The sequence below is a fragment of the Phoenix dactylifera genome, chromosome 4 (assembly GCF_009389715.1).
Source record: "Phoenix dactylifera cultivar Barhee BC4 chromosome 4, palm_55x_up_171113_PBpolish2nd_filt_p, whole genome shotgun sequence".
Classification (NCBI taxonomy): Eukaryota; Viridiplantae; Streptophyta; class Magnoliopsida; order Arecales; family Arecaceae; genus Phoenix; species Phoenix dactylifera.
In genome coordinates, this window is record NC_052395.1 from 17,805,807 (window position 1) to 17,825,365 (window position 19,559).

The 19,559-nt window shown below is 37.5% G+C and overlaps 1 protein-coding gene across 5 annotated transcripts; it reads right to left on the bottom strand.

Moving 5' to 3' along the window:
* Window positions 1–43: 43 nt before the first annotated feature.
* Window positions 44–18,770, bottom strand: LOC103723980 (helicase-like transcription factor CHR28). 5 transcript variants are annotated; one of them, XM_039125736.1, is made up of 12 exons: window positions 18,144–18,770; window positions 14,714–14,801; window positions 13,984–14,565; window positions 12,959–13,899; window positions 10,402–10,473; window positions 10,226–10,303; window positions 9,208–10,120; window positions 6,566–6,696; window positions 5,966–6,187; window positions 1,411–2,025; window positions 1,102–1,311; window positions 44–693 (listed from the first exon to the last, which is right to left on the bottom strand). In XM_039125736.1, exons 1-12 carry the CDS (start codon window positions 18,324–18,326, stop codon window positions 589–591), a joined length of 4,140 nt encoding a protein of 1,379 aa, XP_038981664.1. In that variant the 5' UTR covers window positions 18,327–18,770; the 3' UTR covers window positions 44–588. The 5 variants fall into 5 exon arrangements, with proteins under 5 accessions (XP_038981664.1, XP_038981665.1, XP_038981666.1 ...); XM_039125737.1 differs by having other exon boundaries at window positions 177–693; window positions 14,714–14,792; window positions 18,144–18,769; XM_039125738.1 differs by having other exon boundaries at window positions 177–693; window positions 14,074–14,565; window positions 18,144–18,769.
* Between the last annotated feature and the right edge of the window lie 789 nt (window positions 18,771–19,559).

Consider the following 19,559-nt stretch of genomic DNA (forward strand, 5'->3'; position numbering starts at 1 on the left):
TTCAAATAGGTAAATTCAAAGGACTCAATTGATACACATAAAATGCGAAAGAAACAATAAAATCTTTATTATAAAATCTCTAGATACTTACATGACACAAAACATGCCAACCAAACAATACTCAGATGTTACCACATTCAAAGATTTACAAATAATAACAAAGACCGGTTCAATTGAATTTGACATCCTTTGTTCTATCCTTTCCTGTAAACCTACTGAAATCCAAATGCTGACAAGATGGTATTCTCAGCCACCAAGTAAAAGAAAAAGGAAAACTGTGCATAGTCTACAACGGGTATTCACCGATGCTGCTGGTGAATGCCCTTCCTCTTCGATGCATTCCCAGTGTCAGCCAAACAACAGCGCCTCAACTCCAATGAGAAACTGAAAATAAGATGGCCTTCTGGAAAACCTTCTGAATAGAAATATAACAAATAAATTTAAGGCCGAAACCCCTCCATGATTAGCTAAGCACCTTCTAAGATGCCACCTCGGTACCAATCACACAGATTCCAAGCGCTAAAGGGTTGACTGTTAAAGGCCTAATAAGTCAGCAAGGAGCAAAACTGTATGGAAAAGAATGAAGGGCTACACATTGAACAGATAATTCAGATCTTCTACTGTCAGACGAGTCTGGCGGGAACCCGATTTATCTTCTCCAAATGCAGAAGCCACCATTTCCCTCTTTTTTTCCTAGAAAAAAAATTGATTTACACGTGATTACCACCATAAAAATAGAATGGAGTAAAGAAGCTATTAAGGGCCATATTTGAAGATTCCTGCAGAAATTGGGTCTGTTGGCCTGATCAAATATTGTTGGCCTGATCAAATATTGTACGTTCAAAATGGTAGCCATATCAACAAACAACTAAAAAACAAATGGCATACCTCCAAAAAATGCTAGTATCATTAGTATGACAACATGGATTGGGTTGTGATAGTGATAATCAATGTTAGCTGCACTCAAATATAGAGCACTGCCTTCAGTATTCCATGCTAGTGATTAAGCATTTTCATCAACCTGGTTGGCCTCATCACATATTCCACAAAACAGAATAGGAAAGAAAAGGTAAAGAAAGATGTGAAACATGCAGGAGATACCTGGAGAGCTAAGATGCGATCCTCAACTGTGTCATTCACCGTTAAGCGAGACACGGTAACAGGACGTGTCTGGCCAATTCGATGCGCTCTATCAATTGCCTGGTCTTCAGTTGTAGGATTCCACCATAGATCTAGGAGTAGCACATGGCAAGCTGCCACCATGTTCAGTCCAAGACTTGCCGCTTTCAAAGACATGATCATCACAGTTACCTGTAAAGTAATAAATTAGATGGAAAAGCGCATGGCACAAATCAGAATTTAGATTCAGATAGAGAAATTCTATTAAGTGGACATATTTCACAGGCAAACCTCTGGGATAGTGTTAAAATCTTTCACAGCTTTCTCCCTAGCAGCAACAGACATTGTCCCATCAAGTCTCCTGTACTGTATACAGGAATCTTTTAGTGGAATTTCCAACAAATCCAGCATTCTAGTCCACTGAGAGAAAACAATGGCCTTTTCTGTTATTTGACCAAGCAAACCTTCGATTGAGTCAGAATGTCTTCTATCATTTGTACCAATAAGACTCATTGGAACAGTATTATCTGCATTTTGTACAGAACCAGTGGCTGCATGACTAGAGTTGTTGAAATTACTATTTGAGGAGGAATGCTCAGATTTCGGCAGTGATTGTAAAATCTCAAGAGCAGCTTTTATTTTAGAAGAACCAGACTGTGAACGATTCCCACACAGCTTAGTTGCATCTACCAATTCAGGACCAGAATCACTGGAGCAACATGTATCGCCAGGTTGATCACATAGAGAGCTTCTTAATGTCCCTTTTGAAAATACTGAAGCAACATTAAGTCGGACATTGCAGTGGGCCAAGGGGCAGATATTATCATCCCCCGTAAGATGCTCACAGATGCACTGCTTGCAGAAAGCATGCCCACAGATAGTAACAACAGCATCTTCAGGTGGATCCTGCAGATATTGGAAGCATTTAAAAAAAAATGGACAAAGAATATATTTGCATTCCATTACCAAGACCATCAATCTTCCAAGCAAAACATCAACAAGAACAGATTTTTAAAGGTGGTGACAAGATAATAATTTAAAGAATTTGAGACGAGTAAAAAATAGCACAGAAACAAAATCGCTGGATAAGGAAGAAACACTTGCAAAAGGCAGAACATACAGGCTTAGATGACAAAATAAACTCTAATCAGCAGAGTGAGAGAGAGAGAAGGGAACGTGGGGAGAGGGGAGCAGGCCAAGATAATATTATGTTGTTGTTAGTCTTAGACATATCAAAATAAGCACATTCAAAACCAAGGTTCACTGTCTCAAAACCAGACCCCTTAGCCCTACCATGCTGGTGTAGTGTCAGTAGGCCCAGTACAAACGTCAGTTCGGTGTGACCAAGCCTTCGTTCAGCACCAGTATCATATTGTATTGCCCAGTACAGGGCCATATGCACTGGTATGGCGAGCCTTGTTCCAAACAACAATTGCTAGGAGATACTAAAGAGTGTCATTTTTTTTTCCAAGGGATATTACATTCCTCCCGCATCTTCAAGCAAAACTTCAGCAAATATATAGAATTTACTTGCTTTGATGTCTATCATTCATAGAATCACATGATCCGTATTTCCTAAAAATTTCTAAAATTTTACTGGTCAACAAATTTTTCAAGTGTCCAATCGCCTTATGAGCGAACAAGGCTGTTGGCAGTAGAGCTTTTAGAAATAAAGCTTTTTAAAATGGAGCTTTTATAAAAAGCTTTTTATTATTTGGTAACTACATTTATAAAGTGTTGTGAAACTTTAATAAGTGTTTAGCTAACAAACTGAGAAAGTACTTTTGGTATGACAAAATGACCATAAAGGACATAGCATAGTATTATACAATAGATCATAATAAAATATATGTATTAATGTATAAAAAATATGATATAGTATAATATTATTGTAATATAATATAATATTATTCTAATATAGTTAATATAATATTGCATATTATAGCATAATAATAAAACATAATTCGATATTATATAACATAACATATCAATGTATTATGGCATAATGTAATATAATATTATATTTATAGTATAATACAATATTTTGATATAAAATATTATAATTACTATCATTATTTATTAATATTTTATTAATATAATATTTTTAGGAACTAATTTTTGAAAAAAATATGGACACACAATCATACTTGCAAATGTGACATTTTACAATTCTTTTCTTTCCAAAGCTTTTCTTGTTCAAAATGATGGATAAATAAATAAAGAAAAAAAATAATACCTTAATCACGTGGCAAGGGATAAAGCCCAGGCCGATTAGGATTCCTTGTTTGTTGGGGCTCCTGCAGATTTTTTTCTTCGTGCATTATGATATAAAGGAGCACTTTCTGTAATTATATGATTTTATCGTGAATATTTTGGTCTAAAAAAATTATAAATCTAAAACAACTTTCCGACGCGTGCTAAAAGCACTTTTCTGAAAAAGCTCCATTTTGGAACTTTTTCCAAATAAACGTTTTCAACCCACCAATTTTTTTGCCGAAAGCTTTCTGGCAAAACTAAAACAGCTTTCCAATTTTTTTACCAAACACCCCTATTCCATCCAAAAGTACTTTTGGAGAGCCAAAAAGTGCTTTCGGGCCCACCAAAAGCTCTACTAAATAGGGACTATCTTTATCAAGAATTAGAAACTTATAGCGATGGAAAAACTTTGTTGCAAGTCTAAGAGCAAATATCTTGTGAATGCATTTTCACCATGTTGACTTCAACTTGATACAATGCTACCTCAAGTGGAGGAAATTTAACAACTGCATTCAATGTTCTTTCTACTAGCTTTCTCTCCCCATCATTTCCTTTAAATTCCTTTGAGAACAAGCATGTCATTCTCGCTATCTACACATACAACCCTAACATAAAATTAAAAAGATATTCCTCATCATGACTCACATTATGGAACCAAGTAAGAGCATGTATTCTCAAACATCTTGACTTTGCAAAAAATCTCTCTCGCGCACGCATGCGTGCCATGTTTGTACACAAAAACAAAGCCACGCATATATGTACATGTATCCAGACACACACACACATACACACACACACACACACACACACATACACACATATAAACACAAGAATATAAAGAGAACCTCTATGAATCATGAACACTTAGAACGAACAACTAGTGCACCTCCAAGTTGGCTCACATAAATTAGCTGAAGTACCAACTTATATCATACCCAACCCTACCTAAGCTAATCCCCCTAATACACACCTTACCAGCACTCTATTATTGAACCCAATAATGGTTTGGGTTAAGTTAGATTAAATCTAGTCAATCTATGAGCTACATGATTTAGATTATGAATTGAGAGCTTTGAGAGTAAATGATTTAAACCATTCACCCAAACACCTATAAAAGAGGTTTCCAAAACTTTGAAAGTACTAACAGTGAATCGCTGAGGCTATCAGATGTCAGAAGATTATTTATATTTGTCATTTTATATTAACTAAGGTTAGTTCCAAGGTTGGCCATACCACATCGAACCGCCCGATTTAGGGCGTACTGAACCGAACCGACGAGGAACCAAAGCGGTTCCACCCTGCCAGCTTAGTAAACAAGCTGAACCCTCACCAAAAACCCCCTCTCGGTCCAAGAGAAGCCCAAGCCTATTCGATTAAATAGGCCACCCCATCGCCTCTCGGATCGTGATCACCCCCCTGGCGGTCCTCGAAACCCCTCCTCTGACCCCTCTCCCCCCCCCTCCAAAACCTCACCTCTCTCCCGCCTCCACTCGCCTCAGTCAATGCTCATCTCCTTCCAACCTTTCTCCTGCTCCCCATCGTTCCCTAGCTACGGCCGCCAAACCTAAGACCGACCAATGGTGGTAGGTCGGTGGACCCACACCTCCAGGCATCTCTCCGGCTTCTCTACGAATCGATTCGCACCTCCAGGTGAGCCCCTCCTCTCTCTCTCCTCCCCCCCCTCCCTTTGCTCTCCGACCCTCTCTCTCTCCCTCCCCATGGTTCCAATACGCCGTGGTTCGATACGGCATGCAACGGTACCATACTGTACCGGTCACTAGCCAACATGCTTGTCGGTACCGATTCTGCCACCCTTAGTTAGCTCATCATGAGATTTTTCCTAGTTGGATCAAGTTATCCAACTTGACCTAAACCAAAACCAACTTAATGTGATTGGCATTCACAAAAAGCTCCAATATAATTTGAGTCCTTCATGTGCCAAATTCAACCACATACCAAGTGCAGCCAGATGTTTGGATTAACCCAACTGAAGCCATATCTAGAGCTAAACAAAGAGTGGGAGTGTGAGACCATGATAAAGCTTTTAATCTAATTAAATCATGGCATCTCAACCTAAAATTTACAACTTGTTATTGTGTTGGTGTGTGCTACCCAAGCCCAATTGAAGTTCATTATATCCTTGATTTGCTAGTCTAAACCCAGTCCAAGTTCATAGATTCGACTGCGCAATGAATTGGAGAACTGAGTCAGATCACATTTGAAATAACTCAACCAGAGTTGCACCCATTTCAAGCACAAAATTTCCATTCATCGATTAGTTTTAAATAAGTGGACCAAAAAAATAATTAACAAAAAGCTTGATCAGCTATAACTGAAGTTCAGTACTATCCCTGTGCTGGATAAAAAATCCAAGCAACAATGGAACAGTTTCCTTGAAACTATTATCAAGTCAAAGATAAGTAGAAAGAACGCACGCATGCATGTATTTATGCACATGCATACATGCTTTTTCCATTAGGAAATTTAAAATAATGCATGTCTTACATGGATCAATACTAAAAATTAAAAAAAACCATGGAAAGAGCATTCAGCAAAAGAAAAGCATCTTGCGAGATTAACTAACACTTACATTGCAGATTGTACAGATTGTCAAACAAGTTTCTAAACATTTCAAGAGATTTTCTATTTTCTCTCGGGGAAGTTTTTTTGCCATCTCCATAGAAGACCTCCAGATAGAGTCAAAATCATATCCTTTTACCAAAAGAGGATGATCACAAGCCTGCCGAAGCCGCAAGAGCATAAATAAAATATTCACATAATTTTGCTTAACAGTCCCAGCTGCTGCATATACCTAAGCAACAAAAAATATTTAAGTCTCGAGAAAATTCAAATTCAGTATTACAAATTTATACATAAACTAGACCGTTGGTACATGAAGGCTAAAAGTTACAAAACTTTGATAACAATGAAATTGGGCACAGAAAATAAAAGATTTGACCCAAGACATAGAATAAATGCGCAAGGCAGAGTATAAAAACTCTTCATGACAAATTGCATAAAAGTATATGAATAAAATAAACCTAGAGTTCAAGAGCCTTGCTTTCTGTTTGCACAATCAACATTAGCAGTAGTCAAGACTATCCAAATCCTAGATCAATTATATGTAACCATCCATGACCAGGCATAGATTAAAACTCAGTTCAATATATGTTCAGAAAACGTTGGCCACCTTGAATTGTTCCCGAGATTCAGCTTCTAAAGCAGAATAAATGGCCCGTTCCTCCTTTGAGAAAGCCACCTTCTTTAAATTGACCGTCTTTGGAGGCAAGATAATAATTGGTTTTCCATCAATAAGTGTGCCTATCAAAGAATTTACTGAAGTTAAAAGAAGTTGCAGAATATGAAACAAAAAGCAAATCCAAAAAATACTCCTTTGACACCAAATACATAAAAAAAAAAAAAGATTCAACCACTTACACAAAGGAATGGAGAGTAAGCTTCATATGAAAGTTAACAACTTTATGAAGCAAGAAGGATATTATAAATGGGACAGATACACCTAATCTTTCTGTGGGTATGATGGCGGCTATCTATATATTCATTAAGTTGTAATGATATCAAAAAGCCATATAAGAGCTTCTCCTTAGAAAAAGACCAGAACTAAATAAATGTAGGCTCTTATGAAAAATATTTGGATATACATGACCGCTCACGTTTCACGAAATGTATTTGATACACTACTTTGGTAAACGATGACAAAGATATAGTAGCTCTAATCAACAATTTGCAGTACATGGAAGGTCATACTAATGCACCAATTAGACACCTAAATCAACATGTGGCACGCTCAAAAAAAGTCAAGGACTTAGAACTGATCTTCAGCACATGCTATTCGCAGATAGTGCAGTGTTGGCCGATAGAGTATACAAGGTTGAGTATTATATTGGGATTACAAAAGGTAGCTTTTCGGTATAACAATCAAATCAAAATTTATACCAAAATAAAATTCATGAAAACCAAATTGGTCAAAAATCGTTTGGAGATGCAATTGAAAGATACAGACAAGAAATCTCAGCAAATAGATAAATGGGCATAAACAAGAATGTCTCATATAGGACTATTGCATGGTAAACAAAATGATGCACCTTTGTGACAGACAAACACCTCAACCAAAATGGTGACAAGAATTCATAGGAATAACTATGTTGTATAAATTAAAACACGAGGCATTGAAGAAACAATAAAAATTAAAACATAATTAGGGTAAGGAAGAGATGGGGGAATTATGAAAGATAGAATAAATATCGAGTGGAGAAAGTTTAATACTGGTGCTAATATATTATATCCCTAGGGTTAACTTTTTAAAATGTAAGACAAACCCTGAGGCCAAAGAGGGGCTTAATGGACGTTTACTAGAAAAAGGAATCTTCACAAGAAGCCAAAGCAGAGTAACTCTATATCTATTAGAAGCTCAGAGTAATACATGTTTATGGGAGTGTGTTGCTACATCCATTCTTGGATGCATGAGACAGCAATAGATTTCAATAACTATGTTTGGAAGTAAGTATTGCTAGCAAAGTGAAGTTTATAAATGAAGATTAAAGCTGGCAAAGAAGAAGGAATATGAAAAGAATTCAATGGAAGTAGTGGGAAGGGATTTTAAACAAACATAAATGGATTTAAAACGACAATAGGGTAGCATTCATATAGCAGAATTAATTAGTCAGGGCATGTTGGCTCATGAAGCAACTGAATAAATTTTATTATTTGTGAAAAAGGAGGACAAACTTTTGAGTTGCTTCCAGAGATTCGAAAGGATATCACACTTTCTCTGAGATACTCTGGAAATTCAAACCACTTGGTTCTAAGAAGTTTGTGAGTTGACAAAAAATTAAACAATGACCAGATTTACCAAAATTAAGAAAAGATAGAAGGATGCTTGAGAAAGGAAAGTGTTATCTTTTCTTTTTAACAATATAATACATGATCCCATAATTAAAGAAACTTGCATAAATTTGCAATATTGAGAACAGGAGCCATGTCATTCGCATGCAACCAGATGCATTCCTAGGCCTAACTCTTCATCAATCGCCCTTTTGGGCTTCCCCGTCAATATTTTAATCATCATCCACATCAAAAGCTGTCAACCTGAATGTTTTACACTATTACACCAAGCAAGTGAGCATCCAGCAGGTAAACAAAAGAAAGTTACCAGCATATTCATCTCATACACTTTTTGACTTGTGTAGAAATTTAATAGTTGATTATATCATTTTTGATTCAGATCAAACAGTAAAGCACCATGAATGCGGACAAATAAAAAGTTGTATGGTTGATAATAAAGATATTTACAAGGATTTCCCCATGCACGACATCCTGCAGTAGTCCAATTCAAATTCGAACATGAAGAGACTAGAAAGGGGTACATCCCATGGTTTCTCAAGAATGTGAAAATGGATATAAGAAGAGTTCGTCAAAGTGGGCCATAAATGAGCAAGTGCTAATAGTCAAGATTGCAAGAAATATAAGTTGAGCTGTTTAACAGCACCACTCATTTCCCTGCTTGCAGCACCAGTCCCCTGCGGCAGTAAGGGATTGGTGCAGTACAAAAAGTCACATGGGTGACAGGCAGGCCCCGTGTACCAGTCCACCAATTACAGTGTGGGGACTGGAGCAGGGAAATGAAGGATGATAGGAAGCTTCTTCCTCATAAGTATAAAGCTATTAAGATTCAGGGATGAAAGCTCTAAGTAGATCATAGAATTGAAGTTGCTCAAAGATTTGATATTTCATTTGAAGGTCAAAAGGAATGTATTATCCATGAAAAATACCAGCCCATATAGACCAGGAAATATGCTTTCCTGAGTTCACCTTTAGTGCGGCGCAGCATTATTGTCTTCAGAACAGCTTGGAGCTTTTTGTACCCATTAGCTGGATTTTTACTAATTGGCATCTTTATTGTGGAGCAGAATGACTTATAAACAGCATATGGATCATATCTGAGAAATCTGAAATAGCTATAAAGATCATCCACTGCATTCTGGATGGGCGTCCCAGACAAACACCACCTTCTTTTGGCTCGCAGACCCCAACATGCCCCGGCAACTTGAGTTCTGTGGTTCTTGATGCTTTGAGCTTCATCCAGTATAACTCTGAACCACCCAACTCTTGCAAGAGGTCTGGCACAAGACTCAAGCAACGGACTGTCCGTTGTGATACCATCCTTCAGATTTTTCATATTGGAACTAGAACTTTTCCTCTTTTTACTGGTTGTAGGACCTGTGGACACGGCTGACGCGTCAGGCTTTCCTTTCTCCTCCTCATCTTTATCAACAAGTGGCTGCTTTGGGACCTCCATGCTTACAATAGCATATGTTGTGAGAACAACATCATACTTGGTGAGTTCATTGGGATCTTTTGTACGATTACTTCCATGATATACAAGAAATGATAAATTCGCTTTGCTGGTGACTTTGTTTTGCAATTCTTCAGCCCATTGTCGAAGAACACTTGTAGGGCAAACAATCAAAGTTCCAGCTGATGGCCTGCTCTTCATCACCAGCACAGAGTTCTCTATTTTCACTGGCTTACTAATCACCACAGAACTTGAACTGCGAGGCTGCTTGATAATATTATGCTCAGAGACATCATCGTCATCACCAGTATCATCATCCAGATTCAAAGCTTCAAATTCATTTTGTTTATCTGTTGTGGAACAAGATCTGGATGATGGAGATCTTTCCATCAAGATAAGTGCTATAGCAGATATTGTTTTACCCAATCCCTGTAAGATAGACAGCAAGCCGATGAAGTCTATATGAAGTTCCCCAATATGATTATACAAAACAATGAAGCAAATCTTCCCAAAAAATAAACTATTGAGCAAAACCTGGTCATCTGCAAGAATCCCCCCAGAGCAGTGCAGACTAGTGGTCTCCTTTTGAACCATCCATGACAAAGCTATACGCTGTCCAAGAATGTTGCCTTAGTCAAATACAAGGAAAGGATAACACCAATAAGTTAACTTAAGAATTAATGGAACTAACAAAGCAACCCAACCCAGACCTGGTGCCTCAAGAGAGGAACAGCTAAAACTCCTTCAGGTGGGCTAGCTTCAGATTTCGGCTGAGAAAGATCCTGTCAGATAACTAAACTCCAGTTTCATCATGACTGTATGAATCAAAAGATACCATAGTAGAGACTAAAACAAAGGTATGAGAAAGAAATAAAAATCTGCATTCTTAAACACAACAAACAAGAAGAATAGTAGAGTGGTCTGGATTACAAGTACCATTAAATGGCACAGATGGGAAAATGAGAAAATTGGTGCAGGATGATAATAAAAAATCCCTCAGTTTTAAAAATATAAGATGATGATACGGCTCAAACAAAGTATCACCAAATTTGATCTAATCATTTCTTTTCTAACAGCAGCAACCAACTGAACAAAGTTTTTCCATTTTCCAGTCATAAGGACACATGTATGTTCCACATCCATTCCCCTTCAATTTGAAAAAGCGAATGTTCCATCAACCATTAGTAACTGAAAAATTGAGCATTTTAGCATTTAATGTAGGAATTAAAAAATTGCTCCTAAATCCTTCTCTTTCTGAGTCCATTAAAATGAGATCCAGCTGAGACCTGAAGTACTAGAAATATAAAATCCAAGTCATCTGGCAAGAAGAAATGGCATTAACCACAAGTACTTGATTGTCTGTTGCAAGTACGATAACCTCAATGAGAGTCCAATTAATAATTTGTATCACCATGGGCTGATATTTTCATATCAAGCCATCAAGGGGAAAGGTATTAACAGCTCATATATAGTATGCTATTTGAAAGTAAATGACCAGATAACCATAGAACAAGCAACTATAAAAGAGATGCCACTGAAAATTATATCATGTTCCATAATAAAGATTCCTGAAGATACAACTAACATAATCAATCATTTTTGGCACAAGCTTGTGCTATAGAGCATAATAAAATATAAACACAAAAAATTAAGACACATGCACAGGGTCAGATTACACTGACATATTCCTATCGATTAAATAGGTTTTCTGGTCTTCCTTGAAATACACCAAAAAATTTCGATCAATTTTCCACATATCTATTAATAATAATGGAAGATTACAAAAAGGAAAGCTTGGTCAATTTTAATAAATAGATGATTTAATGATTAATGAGATGAGGGCAAAGTAAATTTACAAATTGAAGCACATAGAATTCACAAAGAATAAGGGTCAAAAAATCAATAGATGAACATATGTATACAAAGTGCACTTGTAGTAGGATTGAAAATTGAAAATAGGTCCTCTTCATAATTGACAGCAAAAGAAGACCATAATCTAATTAACTTAACCAAATTGAGTATAATATAGTAAAAACAAAGAGATAAATGAAAACAGGTCTGAGAGAATTAGAGTTAGGTGGATAAAGTGAAGAGACATATCTGACAGAGAGTTGGGTGAAGAGTTGTTTTCGGTTGTTTCTGATCAACAAATGCATCACAAGCAAAAGAATATTTTAGGGATGAGAATGCACAAATATGATAGATATGTTGCAAACCTTAGAGATCTCTGTAAGGAATCAGCATATTGAAAAAAGGCACTCATATTACATCTCTTAAGGACAAAATGACAGAGACAGAGAAATGGTATTGGAAAGTGTAGAAAAAATTTTGAGAAGGCCCAAAAATGGAGAGGTCATTGATTCTATGTTGAAGATACAGGACACAAGACGGGAAAACAATAAACTGACATAATAAGTTGTGAAAATGGATTTGGAAAAGCATGCATTGAACTAATAAATGGTGCGGAGACATTCATAAAGTCAATCCAAAGCCTTGGAGCAAAGCTACATTTTTTTTGGTTATGACAATTCAAAGTGAAAAATAAGGACCCCGTGAAGAGGACAATCAAGATTCGGCAAAGTTTTAAGATTCCATCAAAAATGATTTTTCTGTCCAAAAATATTGTGGTTGTTCAGCATGTAAAGCTGAAAAAAGCCTGGTTGAAACAAGTAAATATCTACTTCATCTTTTTTACAGTTACATCATATGAAATCAGTTTCCAAAAAAACGTGCACAGATTTAGACCAAAAAAGCCAAAATAAACCTAAGACATTTAATTACTACACAAGTTCATGTTCCAGCATTTTTTTTCTAATTAATCGATCATTTTTACACATCACTTTAGTTGTGTTTTTTTACTTCACAAATCCATTGATTTGCCCTTTAGAGAACTAAGCAAGTCAGTATACACAATCTGTACAAACATACATCATAAAACTTTTCTAAAATTTTCATTATTCCATATATAGCATGTTTTAAGACCTCCAATATCCTCATATTTTTTATAATAAAATTGGAATTATATTCTTGATCTCAGTTAAATTTCTGATAATACCAAATCACCTAAAATTTGCAGATAATTTTGATTAAATTTTCCGAAGGAAGCAACAATGAAGTTATTAATTTGTGCCTAGATATTTAATTTTTTTTAAAAAAAAGAAAGAAAACAGAACATCTTTTAAAATAAAGTCGATTAAATATCTTAAAATAAGCCACAGGCTAGTTTTTAGGATAGCACTATCAGTAAACAAAAGAATATTTGGAAACCTGTAATGCAATTTGGAAAGTTAATCTCTCATCATCTGCCTTAAGTCTCATCCCTCCAAACCAAGGGAGATGAGGATCAGAAAATCCAGATCGCTGTGAAAATGGATGAGGCTCTACATGCACTGCTTGTACAGGGGGATGGGCAGGATCACTGATATCATCAAGAATACATATTTCGGCATCATCATCCACACTTATGCTGCTTCTTGAGAGATTCTTTTGGACAGTATTATAACTTTCTTGGGGAATATCCTGCTGTTTGTGATAAAATGCTAGCATCTGATCTTCTCTTTCATTCTTTGGGAAAGCTGTTTGCTTTTTATTGTGCAAATTTATCTTAGAATCAGGCACCAACTGCTTTGTTGTATCAACAGCAGATCTACCAACATTATCAGAGGCTGAGTTTCTGCTAGAGGGTAGTGGAGAAGAATCTGTGCTAGATTCACTCCTGAAACTCACATCCTCAAAATGATTGTCCTCATCAAATAGTGTGTCTTGCAATGATGCATCTAATTCTATGACAGAGGGTTCCAACTTTGGCTCGCTAGTTCTGCATGAATTCTGAGATGAAAACAGTTGATCTTCGATGTTATCCTTTATATGCCCCATTATTTCTTTTTCATGTGATGGAAATCGCTGAGAAAATTCACCTGGAAAGAACTGACTTAAACCATATTTAGCATCACCTGTTGCTTGTTCTTGATATAATGGTGGACAGCTCCCTCTTCCAGTGCCTATGATACCAGTTGTGTCACTAGTGTGCAACTCGACATGTAACGCATCTGGTAAAGTTGCATCAGAACCCATAAACGAATAAATTGAGAATGATGGACAGAGACTTCCTTCCAGCACAGAAGAATCTGGCACAGCAACTGTATTTATATTACTATGCACTGCATCACCTAAGCCAGGCTTTTCCATCAACATTGCACGTGATGAATCTGAAATAGGAATAGAAACATTTTGGTGATACAACAAAATATTCCAAACACAAAAAGAAGTTCATTGAGAAACAAGGATTTCACCAGTTCCACCATTTTGCAGCATATAAAGATATGGCATGTTATCTGCATCAGATTCAGACTCTTTGGCCCCCGTTAGGAACAAAATTTTACCTCTCATTTGCTCAAAGTCCTTCTCTTCGTCATCATCTGAGTAGAAACCATTGCCAAAGTCTGCATATGGTGAGTAAAGTAGTTCCTCTCCTTCGGCATTACCAGAAGGGGCATTACAATTTGATAAATTGTTCTGCAACTGTTGGTGGTCAAAATTTCCTGTCATCAAACTAGCAAAAGAGTTCTCATCTAAATCCATCAAACTAGTGTTATAGTCTGAAGTTGAAACACTTAACCGGTTAGGTGAAAGATTTGTAGGAAAATAGCAATAGTTCTCTGAGGCAGAGTCAGCATGCTGTATGGCATGACTAATCTCATTATTCACGGACAGTGGATGACAGCTAGAAAGTAAGTTGTTAAAGCTTCCTTCAGGCTTAAAAAGCAGCTCAGAGCCAGTTTCTTGCTTAAAATCAGGTGCCTCCATACACTTCGAATTATCCCACTGAGCTGATCCCAGTTCTCTACTGAAGTCTTCCAGAACTGCTGTGGATTCTGGAAAACGTTTGTCAAACATAGAGAGAAAGTGGCAACGGGAGTTAAGTGTTGCATATGACCTATCCTTTAGCAGGAATAACAATTTAACATAAAGATGCCAGATTCCACCGCAGGCAGAAAGAATAGTTAGATTCAACACAGTTACCTGCTTGAGTCTGAAAGGCCTTCTCAGGATAGGGCAGGCCAGGAGACGGTTTGCCTTGACCCAAACCTTTTAGAGTATCCTGAGGATACTATTCAGCATTTAGAACTGAGAAAACTTGTGAAGAAAACAAGCCAAACCAAAACAAGAAAGAGTATAGTAAAAATACACCTAAAAAGATTGCACAGTTCAAATTTCAATTTTGTTTTAGGGAAAAGGCCTTGTGTATCTGCAACCCACCCAAAAAAACAGTTACTAGAACTTCATAATTCCCAAAGACAAAAGTTTATCTAAAATAGAATACTGAAATAAAGTTGATGACTTTCCCTGGTTCTACTCTCAAATCTTTATCTGCTGAATCAAAATGTTTACTTCCAACAATACTAGGATAGCATTTTAATCCAGGGTGTTCTTGGTTGCAAATTTTTACAATTTTATGGGTTCCGTATGTTGGAGTTCGTATTCATGCATATTCAAATGATGCACTATACAACAGTCCCGATGCGTTTGCTTCTGCACAAAAAACATAATAGGAGAAATGATCTATATTGACTGGCACATTTAGAAATGTTATCCAGATGATTTTGAACAAGAAAATGAGTTAACAGAGTAGGGGAGAGTAAACAATTTTGCCATGGATAGGCAGAGGAGGTGGTGGTGGCAAGAGGTGGGTCAGGTCAAGTTCAAGTCTAGACCTAACCCAGTAAGACCTATCTAAAATACAAGTCAGATGAACCAAGTAATCAAATCTCAGGAAAAATCCAACTTCTGTAAGTTAAACCTTGATATTTGAACCATTTCTTGTAGCCTCTGATATGATAAGGTTGGCTCCAGTTTCCCATACTAAACCTAGTTTCGGTTATAAACCCCTAACTGACCCACTTATACCTACATATCATATTGGGAATGCAAGGTGATGAGAAGAGCATGCAAAACTAAAGAACCCTACATATGAACTGCAAAGGATGTTCAAATATTAAATCTACAACTTACAGCATTTGATTTTACAAACTTCCCCAAAAGAAAAATCGCAATGTCAAAGTACTACTAGAAACAAAATCATACAAATAATTTCCAGAACCAGTTTTGCACGCAAACACACATAATCAGGATCAAGACTATCACCACCCTTTTTTTGTACCATATGTAAAAACTAGTCATTAGCTCTTGGTCCAAAACAATGCATAGATTTTTGCTGTACCACAGAATCATGATATTAGCATGAGTTTCCAGGTATTTGGAACTAAAGATTACAATATTTCTGTGTTGCTAAAGACAGCCTAGGCACATAATTTAGCTAGGATGCCTGGGCCCCCACTTGCGTCCTACCTCTTTAAGGATTTCTTTTTCCATTTTCTTTCTCTATTTAAACCCCACGCGGGACACAGGGATGGTAGCTTAGGCTGCCAAACCAACCCAACATTGTCTGTGGGCTAACCAATGGCTGCTGATAGGTAAGCTGACAGTCGTAAGTAGCAGCAATGGCTACAATGAGCAGCACATCTCTTCTTCATCCAGCCATTTTTCTTCTTTTTTCCTAAATTTTCCCTTTTGTTCTACTTGCTAGCCTCTAGTTTGTTTGCCTCCTCCTTCCACCTCTTGCTAGGTGCTAGCTGCTTGGCTATGTTTTGTACCTTGCTAGACCCTCAATGTGGATTTTGATCTTTGGACTTTTTAAGTGTGAAAAATAGGCTCATGATCGCACATATCCTGAAAAAATAGTGAATAAGGAAGACATGTTTATTTACGTATATGATTAAAGTATGAATAACAAAAGCTTAGAGAGCTTTCCTCATTAGTCAAGCCACCTAAGCGTCCGTCTAAGCCATACAAGGAGTCCACCATCTGGCCTCACCTAGGCAATTTGACAACCTTGTGATATTTATACTGTGTATGATATTAATACCATGATTTTACATACATTGCAACTTTGAGTAGAAGGTTCCAAATCCACATTTTCTCTGAATATCACCTAAGCTTTTTCCATTATTGAAGCTCAACTTCTTTTAGCAACCAAAAAATTACTAAAAGGATCGCAACTTTCAAAATTCAAAAGTGTAAATAGAAAAGGAAAAAGGACAAAACCAAAATTTCAAATTAAAAATATTTAATCAAAGAGATAGTTACATTTCACATTTTCTTTAAAAGAAACATAATTGTGTGCTATGACTGCATCGGCTCCAAATTACATGTCTTTGAAGCAATGCTTCAGCAGTTGATGTGTGGAATATCACGACGAAAGAGGTTTTAATTGGATATAAATTACTGTCAATCATTTCCTCATTCAAACTCTGATTTAGATAATTCTAAATGTGTTCGAAGCTTATTTATCTCTAGAGGCGCCATTATCTTCCTTAATTTATAACATGTAAACCTTCTTGGTGAGCCAATCTTCCACGTACTATTCTAGTAGACAACCTACAGTATGCCTTAATCACCAATTTCTCAGAACCTTCTTGCCTCTTCCACTTATTTACGGCACTATCTGACTTTGTGTCAACTAGTATTTTTAGCTTTTCTATGATTTAATATACTCTGCTTACGCAATCACATCTAGATGCCCTTAATATTGAACAAGAGAAATGTAACTGCTATGGAGACAGAAATAAGAAAGTTCGATGAACCCGGTAGTTTTTGCCAACCTTTGCTTAAACAGGTAATTCCCCGACCCTAAAGGATGTAAAAGTGTAGCAAACACTAGCTTACAACTTAAGCTATCTATTTCTACGTGCTGAAGGTGTTGCATAGCAGTCATACAATCATGGCATGCCAAAAAGGATATGTGCAACATACTCGTTGGCCCATAAGCAGCCCTATCTAAAGCCTTGTCTCCGTTATCCAACCATGATAACTAGCAAGGGTTTCATCAGCTTAGTCTTCTGAGGGATAAAAGTGGAAAAGATATTTTCTAAAGTCCATTATCAAACAAGAAAAAGTAGGATTGTCAAAGCCCCTAAAAAAAGAGTCATGTGAAAACCCCCTTTCTTGTTCGTCAATCAAGAAGATTGTTATACTTTTCGACGAGGGAAAAAAAACCTCTCGATATTTAGAAACAAAATCATTGAAGCGAACACCGATTTACAATTCCCTGAGTCTAGATATGGCAATATCATGAATAGAGCATGAACTTACCAAAGGGAGGTCCACACGCGCTTTTTGCAGGTGACCCCTTTGCAAGAATTTTTCTTTTTATTTTTTACTTCACACTGAGCATGTACTCGATCCCGGTCTAGACTCGAGAAAATAAAGATAACCCCAATATGGAACGATGGTAAATGGATTCTCTTGCAAGAGATAACATAGCCGATGATACCAAGAAAACAGTTTCCCCCAGTTGGATCAAAAATTCAAACTGAATCCCAGAATTGAACTCCCAAGGACTCCAAATCAGAGACATACAAATCGACTATCAACAAGGAGAGATCGTACTCACCGAGGAAGGACCCTTCGAGGAGGTACCGCGGTCCTCGTCTAAGCCGTGCGATGGGCCAGGGTGCTCCGCGAGGATCTCGAACAGCTCGCCGATGGTACAGGAGAGATGATCGGAGTAACTGCCGTCCACGGCATCGGAATCGAAGAAGAAGGCGCCCATCGGATTCTCTACCGCGTCCCCCATCAGCGTCGCACAAGATCATGGGAAAGCGAAACCCTAGACTCCGCCGGCCTCCGCCCCGCCCCGCCCCCCACCGGGGGGTCCAGAAGCCCCAGCCCCGTCCCTTCCTTCAAGCCCTAATTCGTCCGCCGCGCAGCCGCACGGGTCCGAGGGGGTTCTCGTTGGCCGTCAAGAATACAAGAAGAGGAGAGAGGAAGAGAGAGAGAGAGGAGAATTAAGGGGTTGAAATGGAAGGGGGTGGGAAAGTTAGAGGGGAAAATGAGGTGGGTGAATGGGAGTGAGGTGGCTTCGGCGGAGGATAAATAGTGGGGAGGTTGTGGGAAAACAAAAGAGGAAAGGGTGGCCACTTGAGAGCAGAGGAGGTGCGATGTTGTGTAGAATTAACCATCGACTTCCATCCAGTGCGGGCGTGGACGCAAGAGCCAAGTCGTCGTTATCTCGACTGGGGCGGAGGACGAGTACGGGGGCGTGGAGGAGCCGTGTTTATACCGGAAAGCCACGCATCTTTTACTCATTCTCGCACCCATGATTCCGGTGGCCAAAAAAAAAAAGGGTCGCCGAAACTGAAATCCAGAGAGCCGAGGATTTGAGCGGCATTTTATTGTGGCCGTTGCCTTGTTACAAATGTAGCTTCTTGTGATTACTGACTTTACGGACTTTAGTTACGAAGAAAGTGCTGACCGTTGCATGCTCAATTCAAATGGCATTCCCCATTTGAATCCTTAGATTTCAAAAAAAATAAAAATAAAGGTAATGATAATAATAGGATGATGTTTTTACTTATTTTTGATGCATAGTAGAAAAAAATAGGAGGTTGCGGATTGAGTGGGGCTGACCACTCCAATGGAGTGCTCTAATATGATGCTTGCTTCGAGGATTCTTTAGAATTTGCTGTTTTCTAATTTTTGCGAATGTATTCACACTAAAATAATATGAAATGCATGATTTAGTATTAATAAAAAAATAAACAAAAAGATAGAATAGCGATGTCATAATAATTATTGTAAGTTATGTTTTTTTTTTTGTTGTTGCTTTTTGCTTTCGGTGGGTAGCTTGGGGGGTTGATGCGGTGGAGGACAAAGTAACATAATTCCAATGGCATGTTCATAATTATATGTTTGCTATGTTTTAAATGCTCATCATGTGCATGCATAACATGAAAGGGGTATGCTAAAGTTGTCATAATGGACACAAAAATGCATACACATGTTTTTTTGGTAAACCATTAAATTGATT

What these genes read in the sequence shown, in the direction of transcription:
- LOC103723980 (XM_039125736.1), bottom strand. Translation starts at nt 18,326, where the DNA reads ATGGGGGACGCGGTAGAGAATCCGATGGGCGCCTTCTTCTTCGATTCC. An exon ending in ATTTTAACACTATCCCAGAG is followed by an intron (nt 1,312 to 1,410) that starts GTTTGCCTGTGA and finishes ATTACTTTACAG; the next exon opens with GTAACTGTGATGATCATGTC. An exon ending in ATCGCATCTTAGCTCTCCAG is followed by an intron (nt 694 to 1,101) that starts GTATCTCCTGCA and finishes TTTTTTTTCTAG; the next exon opens with GAAAAAAAGAGGGAAATGGT.